The sequence below is a fragment of the Marmota flaviventris genome, chromosome X (assembly GCF_047511675.1).
Source record: "Marmota flaviventris isolate mMarFla1 chromosome X, mMarFla1.hap1, whole genome shotgun sequence".
Taxonomy (NCBI): Eukaryota; Metazoa; Chordata; class Mammalia; order Rodentia; family Sciuridae; genus Marmota; species Marmota flaviventris.
In genome coordinates, this window is record NC_092518.1 from 88,877,359 (window position 1) to 88,890,694 (window position 13,336).

Sequence of the window (13,336 nt, forward strand, 5' to 3'; positions counted from 1 at the left end):
ACAAAAGAAGCACTACGTGTCCAGCAGTTCTGAGTAGCCTGGTAGCTGGAGCGTAGGGTTCTTGAAGCGAGGTGATTAAGGGTGAGGCAGGGACTATTTTTTTTCTACTTGGCGTTTTTCTCCTACAGCTCTTTGCACAGTGCTGGTCACACACGCTACAGGAGCTCAATAAATACTTGTTGAATTGAGACAGGATGATCGAGTACGCTGGGAACAAGGACATATGAATCCTTTCTTACGCACCCGCCAAGTGTGACCTTGGCCAAGTCTCTTTCCTCAGGGCTGCAGTTGCTGCTTAGGTGCGAGTGGGAAAGTGGAGGAGGAGGCTGGTTTGAGTCAGTCCTTCCAAAGCCCTGAATCCCTGATTCGACGCGTCGGGCGGGGCGGGCCACGCGGGGCTGTGGCCCGCGGAGGTTCAGTTGCTCCTCCGCTCCAGCAGGGGGCAAGGGGAGCGGCTTCCCGCCGCTCTTCCTATACTGGACGGCGTCTGGCCGACTGCAGCAGTCGCAAGCTGCGAGCGCAGTGGGCGGGGCCGCCCAAGCGGGGCGGTGGCGCTGAGCTGACTGGCTGGGCGGGGTAGTGGCAGTGGCAGCGGCAGCGGCAGCGGCTGAGGCTGAGGCTGCGGCTGCAGAGGCCACTGGGGCGCCGACTGGGTGGCCGGCGACCCTCTCTGCCCTCGTGCAGCCTCTTCACACAGACCCGCACTCCCCGGGCAGCGGGGACCTCGGTGCTCAGCCCGCCAGCGAGCTGCGGTGGGCACACCCTGGAGCTGCGGTGACAGCGGACAGGTTAGAGTGGGGGCAGGGGAGGGCGTGGGAACAGCCCAGGGCCAGAGAAGGAGTCCAAGCCGGACAATCTCCAGCCATGTCCGACGAGGCGTCAGCCACCACTTCCTACGAGAAGTTCCTAACCCCGGAGGAGCCCTTCCCGCTCCTGGGACCCCCTCGCGGGGTGGGCACCTGCCCCAGCGAGGAGCCAGGCTGCCTGGACATCAGCGACTTTGGCTGCCAGCTGTCCTCCTGCCATCGCACCGACCCGCTCCACCGCTTCCATACCAACAGGTATGAGCCGCCTCCGAGGGCAGCGGTGGACTTCCCACATCGCTGCCTATTGCTGGAGAACGCGGGGTCGCGCCCCAGCCGCGTTTCAGGTCCTTTGCCTGAGGCTGAGCTTCCAATGGCCTCCTCCCCCACCTTCCTTCGACCAGCGCTCATTCCCGGGCTCTTTCCCTCCTCCTCCTCCTCCCCCTCCTCCCCCTCCTCCCCCTCCTCCTCCTCCTCCTCCTCCTCCTCCTCCTCCTCCTCCTCCCCCTCCTCCTCCTCCTCCTCCTCCTCCTCCTCCTCCTCCTCCTCCTCCCTATTTTCACCCCTGCCCTCTGATTTTCCTTCCCACTGGCGTTACTAGGTTTCTTTCCCCCATTCATCTTCTGACTACAGCGATATCTTGTTTTCCTGCCCTCTGCTTTTTCCCTTCCACCTCCCCATCTGTACCCTGCGAATCCCAAACCCCCACCCTTGATTTTTAGATGCTCCCTGTTTCCATCCATCTGCAAAAGTTTAACCCATTCCATTTCCGGTACGCTATAGAGTGAATTTTCGGTGGCTCAAAAATCAATCCATGGACCTTTGAAAGGTGGCACTTTTGAAGCTCGAACCTTCTTTTTCCCAATTTTTAACCTGTCTTAATAGTTATTTTCCCTTCCACCTCCCCCATTTTTTAGCGGAGTGCTGTAAAAACTACCCCCCCCCCTTCCTTTATGAACTCTTTGCCTGAGCGCTTTAGGCCCTGCCAAAATGTATAAAACTTAAAATCTGGAAGATTCCTTCATGTAACATAATCCTTCGTTTGCTTCCTCAGTATGGGGTTAGAGCAAGGCTTAAAATGAGCTTGTTTATACAAATTTTATTCAGAGGGTGCATCTTCTAACTGGTTTTATTGGAAGGCAGTGTTCTGGAGAATTCTCCCACGAAAGTACTTAAGTGTTACATCAAACGTTGTGGGGGATTTGAAGAGCTTTTAGATATAAGCCTCAACTTTTAATAACTGAGGATATTTGAGATAGGCATACAAAGGACTGGGTGAATGTGTAAAAGGGACTTGAGAGGGTTCAGCTGTAGAAAATACTGGAAGTAAGTAGTCTAGTTCTTATTTCTGATCCAAGTTTACTATGTGAGTTTGATCAAATCCATCCACATTTTAGTGTCTTGCATATTTTCCCTTCCTACCCACTTAAATCAATCTAGATCTACTGAGTCTCTACCAAATACAAGGAATGTATAAAACATGATTCTTATCTAAAAGAAAGTTATAGTCTGTGGAAACAAAGATGCTCTAATACTCTTTCAGAACATCCACATAACACAAAATGGCAGTAAATTTTTTACAACTATTCCAAGTTTTTATTGCAAAAATGAAGAAACTGAGGCTCAGAGAGAAAAAGACTGATTTGAAGGTCACAAAACCTTTCCTAATCAGGGAAAGGCCTAGTCAGACCTGGACTACTCCTTTGGAGCCAGTGATGGAACTTGGATCAGAACCAATGGATCTAGGGTTATCAATGGTCATTGTAGTTTCTTAGACTGACTCACAGAAGCCTGTTTAACCATGATGTAACTAACATGAATGTAAAATTGATAAAATCAAGTATTAAGGTTATTTGTTTTGAAAAATAATATAAAAGAATGCCTTTGCATATATTCGGTATTCAAGTTTTGCAGTAGTGGAGTAAGTTACATACCCAGGAAAGTTAAATGATTTTAGAATTAGCTGGCTCTGATGATGAGGGCAAGGAAGTGGGGGCAGACTTTGAGGGTCAATGTTGCCCAAACTGGTGGAGGTTATGGGAGTGAAGCAGTGAGAATAATGTGTTTCTTACAGCTTGTTCTGTTCCTCCTCCTCCCCATTATTTCCTTGTATTTTTCCCCTTTAAAAGACTGTGAAAAGGTCAGGGCTGTTTTCCAGAATGGGGCAGTGAGGGTGAAAGGAGGTTCCTGTCAAGGCCAAGTTTGTCTAAGTCAAGCTTTATTTTTTATCTTACAGCCTTTTTTTTTTTTTTTTAATTACAGTACAGGGGATTGAACCCAGGAGTGCAGGACCACTGAGTTCCATCTTTAGCCCCAAACAGGGTCTTTCTAAAATGCTTAGCCTGGCCTTGAACTTTTACTCCTCCTGCCTCAACCTCCACAGTAGCTGGGATTATGGGTGTGCCACACCTAGCACTGCCTGCTTTTTTTTTTAACTGTCCCTTTTCTACTATATTTTTCACAAGGCTTGGAATGGTAGCATGGGATCTAATGCTCTGCATTCTTTTCAGCAGAAAGTAGAAGAAACAGAATTAGCAATATTTATAGCAGATGATGTTTCTGCCCTAGGCTACCTTGCTTTTTAAATCTTTTCTCCTTCTGGAATGTTCTTCCTTCTTACCCCTCTTCAAGATGGTGTTTGAGAGAACCATATGCTTCCAGCCATTTCTTTTCAGGGAGAAGCAAACAGCTAAATCATCTATGTGGGCAAAGTTTAATATAGGGAGTTCTTTTATTTTGGAGTTGCATGCGTCACTTTTTTTCTTCATATCACATCATTTGCCAATTCAAGCAACATTCCAAAAATCAGATGTGAATAGTCGAGTACTAAAATTCTGCTTTGGGTTTAGTCACTGTAAAACAAGTTTTATTGAAAATAGAAAGCTTGTCAGTACGTAGATATTTGGTTTACCTTTATTTGGCTTCTTCCTTATTATCGGATAAGAAAATAGGGAGATTAATGCCCTTGATGAGGACCTTGTGATTATGACTATTGTGCCTACTCATTTACTTGAATGAGCTCTATTTCCAATCTTCATTAACCAAGAGAGTCATGGAACTAATACTGGTCCCTAAGTTTGAATACATGTGTACACATTAGAATCATGTTTGATATAGGTTGGTGTGTCACTGATCTAGGTTCAGTAGAAAATAAATTATAGGGACATAACCATTTTTTTGAAGAATTTTGATTTTCTATCAAGGTATGGTGATGTACTCTTGTAGTACCAGCTACTGTGGAGGCTGAGGCAAAGAATCACTTGAGCTCAGAATGTTATGAAGCTGGGGCCTTCCAGAAAACTGAGACAGCATGAAGATCCACCCTTCAAACCCTAATTCTTACAATGTAGTCACAAAGATTTCAGACATGCCACTCAGAGTAACAGAAATGAGTTTATTGAAGGGATAGGAAAAGGTAAAGGGGAAACTCTCAAGGGAGGGAGTGGGTCCTCTCAGAGAGGAGAGGAACAATGTGCCTCTCCTGGACTCCAGTTTTATTGGGGATCCCAGATAAGTTTCCAGAGAGTCCCGCCCAGGTCCACCTCTTGACTTTTGACTGATAGCAGGTTGACATCAGACTTTCAAGTGCCTGTTGCATGACAACTCTATGATACCCTGGCTTGTGATGAGTAGTTTTAATTGGACTCTTAATCATTTTTACATGTTTTATGGTCTGGAGGAACTATCCTTATCTTCTAGGATCTGATCTGTGAAGAGGGTCACAAAAGTTTCCCTTCAAAGTAACTTGGGTTCTTTTTATCAACAATATTTCCTGCTTACATTTCTTTACAGATAACAGGTAGTTTATTGAGGAATGTGACATATCCTGTCCACTTAGGCCAGGCAGGGCTGCAGGCAAATTGCTTTTTGGCAAAGAAAGCATGTGGGGTCAGCACAGTGAGCCCATTTTATAGAATTATTCTCTTAACCTCATGTTTCCACCATCCTCATCTGTCTGTCCCCTAACCAGAACTTAGACCAGAAAACCAGGCTGGGCAACACAGGAGACATTATCTTAAAAACAACAACAACAACAACAACAAAAAAAAACAGGAGGGAAATCACATCTTTTAGAATTTTAAGAACTAATTGAGTTTTTCTAGAATTTTGGAAAAATAGAATAAATTTAAATTAGCTAAAAAATTAAGACTTAAAAAGAAACTTGAAATGTCAGTGTTTTTATATATATATATATATATATATATATATATATACATACATATATATATAATATTAATTTGTGTGGGCATGTTTTTAAGACATTCTCTGTGGTTTTTGGGACAGGGTTTTTCTGATGTAAATGGTGTTTTTCTCTTGAATTAGCATCAGGACTTTTTTTTTTTTTTTTTATACTAGCTATGTCTGCTGCAACAACCACTCCCATCACCAAAAACAGATGTCATTTAGCAGATTGGAAAAATTTTCATGATATTGATAGGTCCTATGATTAAATTGTGAGATGACAGAAGTTAATATTAACTACAAAGTGTGTTATTCTCTTCATCCTTCAGGACTGCATCAGTACTATGACATTAAATAATTGTGAAAAGTGTGTGGGAGGACAGTGCCTTACTTTTTGTACACCTTACCTGCAGGGTATGAAATGAACTATTGAATAAATCAGTTACTCGGTGATGAGATTTTAGAGCCCCATTTTCAACCACAATTAAGCAGAAAAATTCCAATACTATTGTGTTTCCTTTTTTGTTATTGTTTGGCAGTGCTGGGTATTGAACTTAGGGTTTCACACATGCTCAGGAAATGCTTTACCACTGAGCTACATCCCCAGCCCCTATTGTGTATATTTTATACCACACACAGTTTTACTATCTAGGTATAGAATTGGAGGTGCAGAAGAACTGTGGGTTACAGGTGGGAGAAACAAATTGGAGGAATTTGGTTTAGGGACTTGAGACAAAATGAGAATGGGGCTCAGGCTTTGGAGAAATTTCCAAGCTAGAAATAATAGACTTGGAGGTATGTATTATTCCTCTTTTTGTCACTGACCAAAATATCTGACAAGGGTAACTTAGAGGGAAAGTTTATTTGGGCTCATGGTTTCAAAATTTATTTGGGCCAACTCCATTTCTCTGGGCCCAAGTGAGAGAGAACCTCATGATGAAAGGACATCCATTCATGATAGCCAGGAAGCAGAGGAAGGGGCCACAGGGAAGTTAACCCCCAGTGACCCACCTCCTCTAGCCATACTCCACCTGCCTACAGTTACCACCTAGCTCACTCAAATTAGGATGTACTGATTAGGTTACAGCTCTCACAATTCAGCCATTTCACCTCTGAATATTTTCCTGCATTAATACAGGAGCTTTGCGGGGTGGGGATTCCTCATATCCAAACCAAAATAGAGTAATCAACAGAATTTCTAGTAGAGTGATAGTAGTAAAAGCATAGGTTCTAATGGCTGAAAGAGTGGGAGTTTTTCAATAAATCTAACAGGGAATGGATGATAAATTTTTTTTGTTTAGTTTTTCTTTTCCAATAATAGATATTTTAGCTTCCTTGGAGCAGGCCATAGAAAGGGAGAAGTTGAAAACAGAAGAGAGGTTGAGATGAGTGGAGATAGATATGGTGAACTCAGAAGCCCAAATGAAGAATTGATCTTAGAAATGGTACAGGAGGGGTTGGAGTTGTGGCTCAGTGGTAGAGCACTTGCCTAGCATGTGTGAGGCACTGGGTTCGATTCTCAGCACCACATATAAATGAATAAAATAAAGGTCCATCAATATCTAAAAACAAATACTTAAAAAAAAAGAAATGGCACAGGAGTAAGAAAGATGGGTAATGATCTCAAGACAATTAAGGTAGCTGGGAGGACAGTAGGAAACTTATGGGAAATAGAGAAGTGGGTTGTGCCATCTACTCCCTATTGGAACCCTGATAACCTGTTAGAATCCAAAGGAGAAGCAGAGTGGGGTGACTATGTGGGGTTCTGTCAGGGATTCAAAGATGAATACTTATGATGATGGGGGACTGTCCTCTAAGAAAGAATGTATAGCACGGATTTGGAGTGACCTTGATCAGCTTGACAGTTTTGAGTTTGACAGTGCCTGTTGGCTGGATTCTCATCCTGAGAGATCCACCTGAAAGAGGAAAGAACTACAGAGGAATGAGTACATGGTGGACATTTTTCCCTTTATTCCTTTATTCCACATTTAAATAGCTACTTATCAAAATACAACTTAAAATTGTTAGTCTGTATATTCTTGCTGAAAAACCTTGTAAAGAAGTGTTCTTGTCTTTTTTTTAAATTAAAATTTGGGGGGCTGGGCTTATGGCTCAGCAGTAGAGCACTTGCCTAGCATGTACAAGGCACTGAGCTCGATCCTCAGCACCACATAAAATAAATAAAATAAAGGTATAGTGTCCAACTACAACTAAAAAAATTTAAATTAAAAAAAATTGGGGCAAGAAGCCTAGTTATTGAGTTAAACACAATTTCATTGGAGTTCTTGTCAACATTTTTTCTTGTACACTTTTTGGAGAAAGTCTCCTTTGAGAGTAATGTTATAGTATATCTAGAACCTTAGTATTAGGCAGCTTTCCCTTAGTGAATAAGATGGAAGAGCTTGTAAATTTGAATGATTCAGTGCTACGCCTACACTGAACATTCATTGAAAGCTGTCAGAACAGTCAAAGTGAATCACAGTTAAATTTTTATTATAAAAGCTCATAATAAAAAAATGAAGGCATATTAAAACTATGAAGACCACTCATGATCCCTTTTCCCAGAGTTAACAATTTGTCAACACTTCAATGTTACTTTTAATATCCCTTCTCTGTACAGATAGAGGTTTAAGTATCTCTTATCTGAAATGCTTGGGAGTAGAAGTGTTTCAGATTTCATTTTTTTTAATAGTTGCATGTGCATAATGAGATATCTTGGGTGTGAGACCTAAGAGTAAACACAAAATTCATTTGTTTCACATGTGTCTTGTACACATAGCCTGAACCTTTTATACACTATTTTTAGTGTGCCTGTATTTTGACTGCAGCCCATCACAAGGTCAGAGTGGAATTTTCCACTTGTTGTGTCAAGTCAACATTCAAAAAGTTGAATGGATTTTGGAAAGGTTCAAATTTTGGATTTTCAGATTAGTGATGCTTAACCTATGTAATTTTTAAAAATCACTATCAGGCCACATATACTATTTGTGATTTATTTGCACTAATATAGATGAATGCTTTCCTTTTCAACAAATCATCTGAAAATGTGATTTTTTAAATGATTACAAAAATACTATTATTGAGATATGACAGTTATTCCCCAGGTTTTAAGGTCATTTATTTTCCCATTTTTGCTATTATAAATGATATTTTTTTAGAGAGAGAGAGAGAGAGAGAGAGAGAGAGAGAGAGAGAGAGAATTTTTAATATTTATTTTTTTTAGTTCTCGGCGGACACAACATTTTTGTTTGTATGTGGTGCTGAGGATTGAACCTGGGCCGCAAGCATGCAAGGCGAGCGCGCTACCGCTTGAGCCACATCCCCAGCCCAATATAAATGATATTTTTGACATATTTGTAAATATATTTTTTCTAAATTTCTATTTGGGGAAAGGAATAGATTTCCTAGAATATAAATTAATGGAGTCCAAAGGTATGGACCTTCGTTGGTGCGGGGGAGGGGTGTCACTTGGGATTGGGCGCATGGGACTCTACCATTGAGCTGCATCCCAGCCCTTTTTATTTTTTATTTTGAGACAAGGTCTCATTAAGTTGCTGGGGCTGGTCTTGAACTTGTAATCATTGTGCCTCAGTCTCTCAAGTGGGTTGGATTATAAGAGTGTGACACCGAACCCTGCTAAGAATGAACCTTTTTAATGCTTTTGGTATGCATATACTACTAATTGCTTTTCAAAAGGATTATATCAATTTATACTCATATCAGAAATGGATAAAAGCATTTCTTGCTATGTTTTTATCCACACTGCTTTAAAATAATAATAAAACAATATTATAAATTAGAAGATAAAGAATTTTTAAAAAATCATTAGTAATAAAAATACTTTTTTTTTCTATTTTGTAAATGATTTGTAAAGTAAAAAGCCCAGTTTACTTGCCACTGATAATAAAAAAGACAAAGGCTTCTGAGAATATCTAGAAGCTTGTTACATAGTCATAAATCTGAAAGGCTGAGAAACATACTAATTTTGCCCTATGGTAAGGGCACAAAACCAAGCAAATCCCTAACTTGCCAGTAAACTAATGGTTAGATTATCAAATGTGACATAGCTTTTTAAAAAGGTATGTTATTACTCATTGAGGGAAATACATTTCAGCAGAATTTTTACAAGCTGAAAAGAAATTCCAATTAAAAAACAATTATCTAACAGCTTTTCCTAACAGTGAACATTGTATTTGGCACACAGAAGATACTGACTAAATGTTTGTTGAATGGGTGAATGAATAAAGGGGGGAAAGTCAATGTGCAATTTGAAGACATGCAGTTTGAAGAGAAAATAGTTTGCTCAGTGTAACTGGCTTACTGTGTCTAGGAGAGAACTTATGATTGAGGTTACTGTGTCTAGGAGAGAACTTATGATTGAGGTTTAGAGCTTTTATTGCAAGCTCTGAGCAATTTGGTTAGATCTACTAGTTTGTTAATTATTTTAAATGAGGATACTGCCCACACAACAAGGATACAATGAAACTAAGTAATATTACATAGTATTCTATAATTCTTAGATGAATGATAGATTTGTAACAAATTATCAACATGTGCTTTTTATTTATTGAACTGTAATAGTTGAGTGTGTCTATACAGGCTCCTGCACATTTCAACTCTACTGTCAGCCCAGCAGAAATAGACACCATACATTTTTTTGAGTTTTCCAAATTTGGTAAATCATGAACTTCTGAATTTAATGTTAGCTATGAAAAATAAGGAAAGGCTTCGGGTGGTGTCATATCCTGTAATCCCAGAGATTCCAGAGGCTGAGGCAGTAGGATCTCAAATTCGAGGTCAGCCTCAGCAATTTACCAAGACCCTGTCTCAAAATTAAAAATAAAAGGTTGGGGCTGTAGCTCAGTGATAAAGTGCACCTGAATTCAATTCCCACTTCAAAAAAGGCAGAGAAGGAAGTTACAAAATTTTATAATTCAAAAAATCTGGATTTAATGAAGGATGAGGAACAACCTAATAATAGATAAATAATAGGCTTTTCTTCAGGAAGCCATTAGTTCAGTAGCTTATTAGTATTGGAAATCTTAAATCATTATCTTCAGGATTAATTCCCTATTCTACCAGCAAAGCAATGAAAAAGATCTCATTAATGGTATGAAACTAGTGGAAATTCACAAAAGAAAACAAATTTTATACCGTTTTTTTTTTTTTTTGGGTGGGGGGAGTGGTAACAGGAATGAGCCCAGGGGCACTTAACCACTGAGCCACTTCCCGAGATATATATATATATATATATATATATATATGTGTGTGTGTGTGTGTGTGTGTATTTAAACTTTGTTTTTTAGTTGTAGATGGATTCAGTACCTTTATTTATTTACTTTTATGTGGTGCTGAGGATTAAACCCACCCAGTGCCTCACCCATGCCAGGCAAGCATGCTACCACTGAGCCACAACCCCAGCCCCCTATATATTTTTTATTTAGAGACAGGGTATCGCTTGCTTAGGATCTTGCTAGGTTGCTGAGGCTGGCTTTGAACCCGCAATCCTCCTCCCTCAGCTTCTCGAGCCTTGGATTATAGGCATGCATCATCATGCCCAGTAAATTTCATAGATTTTTAAGACAACAAAAAAGGCAAACCCCAAAATCCCTTTAACAAATAGTACATGAAAAAAAATCTTAATATTCTTAATGCATGAAGAATTCATGAAGTCAATAAATGAAAACATTTAACACATAGAAAAACACCATTAGAAAAATAGCTAATACATATTTAAAGTTTTGATCATCCTGATAATCAAATAAAAATGTGAATAAAATATTTCTGTCCCAGGAGATAGGTAAAAGTTTTCTTAAATGAAAATTTCTATGCTGTTATGGTTATGGTGAGATGAACCTTATTTCAGTTTTGATTTTTTTTTTTTTTGTGTGTGTGTGTGTGGTACTGTGGCTTGAACCCAGGGCCTTCCACTTGCTAGACTAGTACTTTACCACTGTCCTATATCCCCAGCCCCAAATTAACATATTTATATGTTGCCTTGGGGAATATGAATTGATGCAGCCTTTCAAAAAGGTATTTGACTAAATGTACTGTGGCCCTTAGGAGTGTTTATATTCTTTGACTCAGTACTTACCTTTCAAGCAGTCTATCCTGGGAATATTGATGTTTGGATAAATAATTATAAACAAAAAGCTCATCTCTGTGTTATGTGTAATATATAAATACAGAGAGCAGTCTACACATCTGTTATTGGGGAAATAAGGTAAATAAGTTATGATTCATTTCAATCAATATAATATTATATTGATATTAAAATAGTTTCAAATAATATGCAGGTTGAGTATACCTAATGTAAAAATTCAAAATCTGAAACTTCCTGAATGGCAACTCGACATAGCAAGTGGAAAGTTCCACTGTGACCTCACGTGATGGAATGCAGTCAAAATACAGGTGCACTGCCTGCATGTGGTGACACATGCCTCTAATCTCACCTATCCAGTGCCTGAGGCAGGAAGATTGCAAGTTTGAGGCCAGCCTTAACAATTTAGTGAAACCCTGTCTCAAAATAAAAAGTAAAAGAGGGTGTGGATATAGCTCAGTGCCTAGTACCTCAAGACAAAAAAAATAGGTGCACTAAAAATATTGTATAAAATTACTTTCAGGATATGTGTTTACAGTGTATATGAAACAAATGTATTTCATTTTTATACTCAGGTCTCATCCCCAATACATATCATTATGTATATGCAAATAATTCAAAATTTTAAAAATGATTGAAACAATTCTGGTCCCCATTTTGTTTTAAATGTTTTAAATAAGGGATATTCAACTTGTGCTTAGAAAAATGTTCAGTATATAATATTCAGTGTACACGAGATACTAACACACATATATGTATACATAGGCTGATTGCCAATTCTGTAAAAAATATATATATGCATCTAGAAAAAAGTTACAAAATTTTATAGGCTAGCTGTTGCTGGATAGTGGAACTATAGGACCTTTTAAACATATTTACTCTTTTTTTATTCCAGCATCCCTACAGTGATCCTGTGTAACATTAATATATAAAAGTTATTTAAATATAACAACCACTTCTTAAACTTCTTCCTGTGTACTTTGTTGGTGATTTTCTCTGCCACGACCTGGCTGTCCTCGTCCTTTAATTTAGTAATAATAGCTGTCATATATTAAGCACTTTTGATGTGTGCTAAATTCTCTGTATGCATTCTCATATACTGCTCACAATAACTCCATTTTAAAGATGAGGACTTAGGCTTGGAAAGGTTGTGATTTACTTAAGATCAAAGAGCTAGCAGATGATGACAGAGCAAGAATTTGTACTCATTCTGACTCCAAGGCTTAGTCATACCCACTGTGTTATATATTTTGTTTTGGAAGAAGGTTCTACTTCATTCCTAATTTAAATATATTTTTGTTTTAAAATGTTTTATTATAAAGTTTTTCAGACAACTATAAAAGAAAATAGTATACTGAACCCTTTGTACACATCACCCAGCTTCAATTATTCACATATGGCATCATGCTTTATCTATATTTCTAACCTATTCCCTAACTCCTTTCTTATTATTTTGAGGCAAATCCCAGACATATTTTACTCATAAATATTTTAGTATATTTTCTTAAAATGTAAATGCTTTTTAAAAATAATCACACTATTACCTAAAAATACATTCCTCATAAATGTTTCCTATTAATAACTTCAAAGTGTGTGGACTGTAGTCCCTGTCATGATTTCTTTTATGTTATGTTTTTAAAGGTGGAACCTAACTTCGTGTGGAACAAGTGTTGCCAGCTCAGAATGCAGTGAGGAGCTATTTTCATCAGTTTCTGTTGGAGATCAAGATGATTGCTATTCCCTGTTAGATGATCAAGACTTCACTTCTTTTGATTTGTTCCCTGAGGGGAGTGTCTGCAGTGATGTGTCTTCTTCTATTAGTACTTACTGGGATTGGTCAGATAGTGAATTTGAATGGCAGGTAGGTATTTGGTCATCTCCCTGCCCCCTTACTGGGGATTGAACCCAGGGGCACTTAGCCACTGAGCCACATCCCCAGCACTTTTGGTTTTTAATATTTTATTTTGAGACAGGGTCTTTCTTAAGTTGCTGGCTTTGTACTTGCAATCCCCCTATCTCAGCCTCCTGAACCACTGGAATTACAGGTGTGTGCCACCATGCCCAGCTTTGTTTTTTCTTTAATTGACATTATTACTATATAAATACAAGTATAATTTTTCCTTTTTCTTTTTTTTTCATTTCTACCTCAAAGTAAGTTTTTCTACAATCTCCAGATCTGGGGATTCTTTGACAACACATTTTAATGTTGAGAATTCAATGAAATATGTATTTTTTATTTTTGCAAATATAT

The 13,336-nt window shown here is 39.0% G+C and overlaps 1 protein-coding gene across 2 annotated transcripts in view; it reads left to right on the forward strand.

Moving 5' to 3' along the window:
* The first annotated feature begins 596 nt into the window (after positions 1-596).
* Positions 597-13,336, forward strand: part of Fam199x (family with sequence similarity 199, X-linked) — a 31,377-nt gene continuing 18,637 nt past the window's right edge. For both annotated transcript variants that reach the window (XM_027931168.2, XM_071606019.1), the window contains exons 1-2: positions 597-1,061; positions 12,727-12,946. In XM_027931168.2, the coding sequence (XP_027786969.1) occupies positions 865-1,061; positions 12,727-12,946 (417 nt within the window). In that variant the 5' untranslated portion in view covers positions 597-864. The remainder of the gene's footprint in view (positions 1,062-12,726; positions 12,947-13,336) is intronic.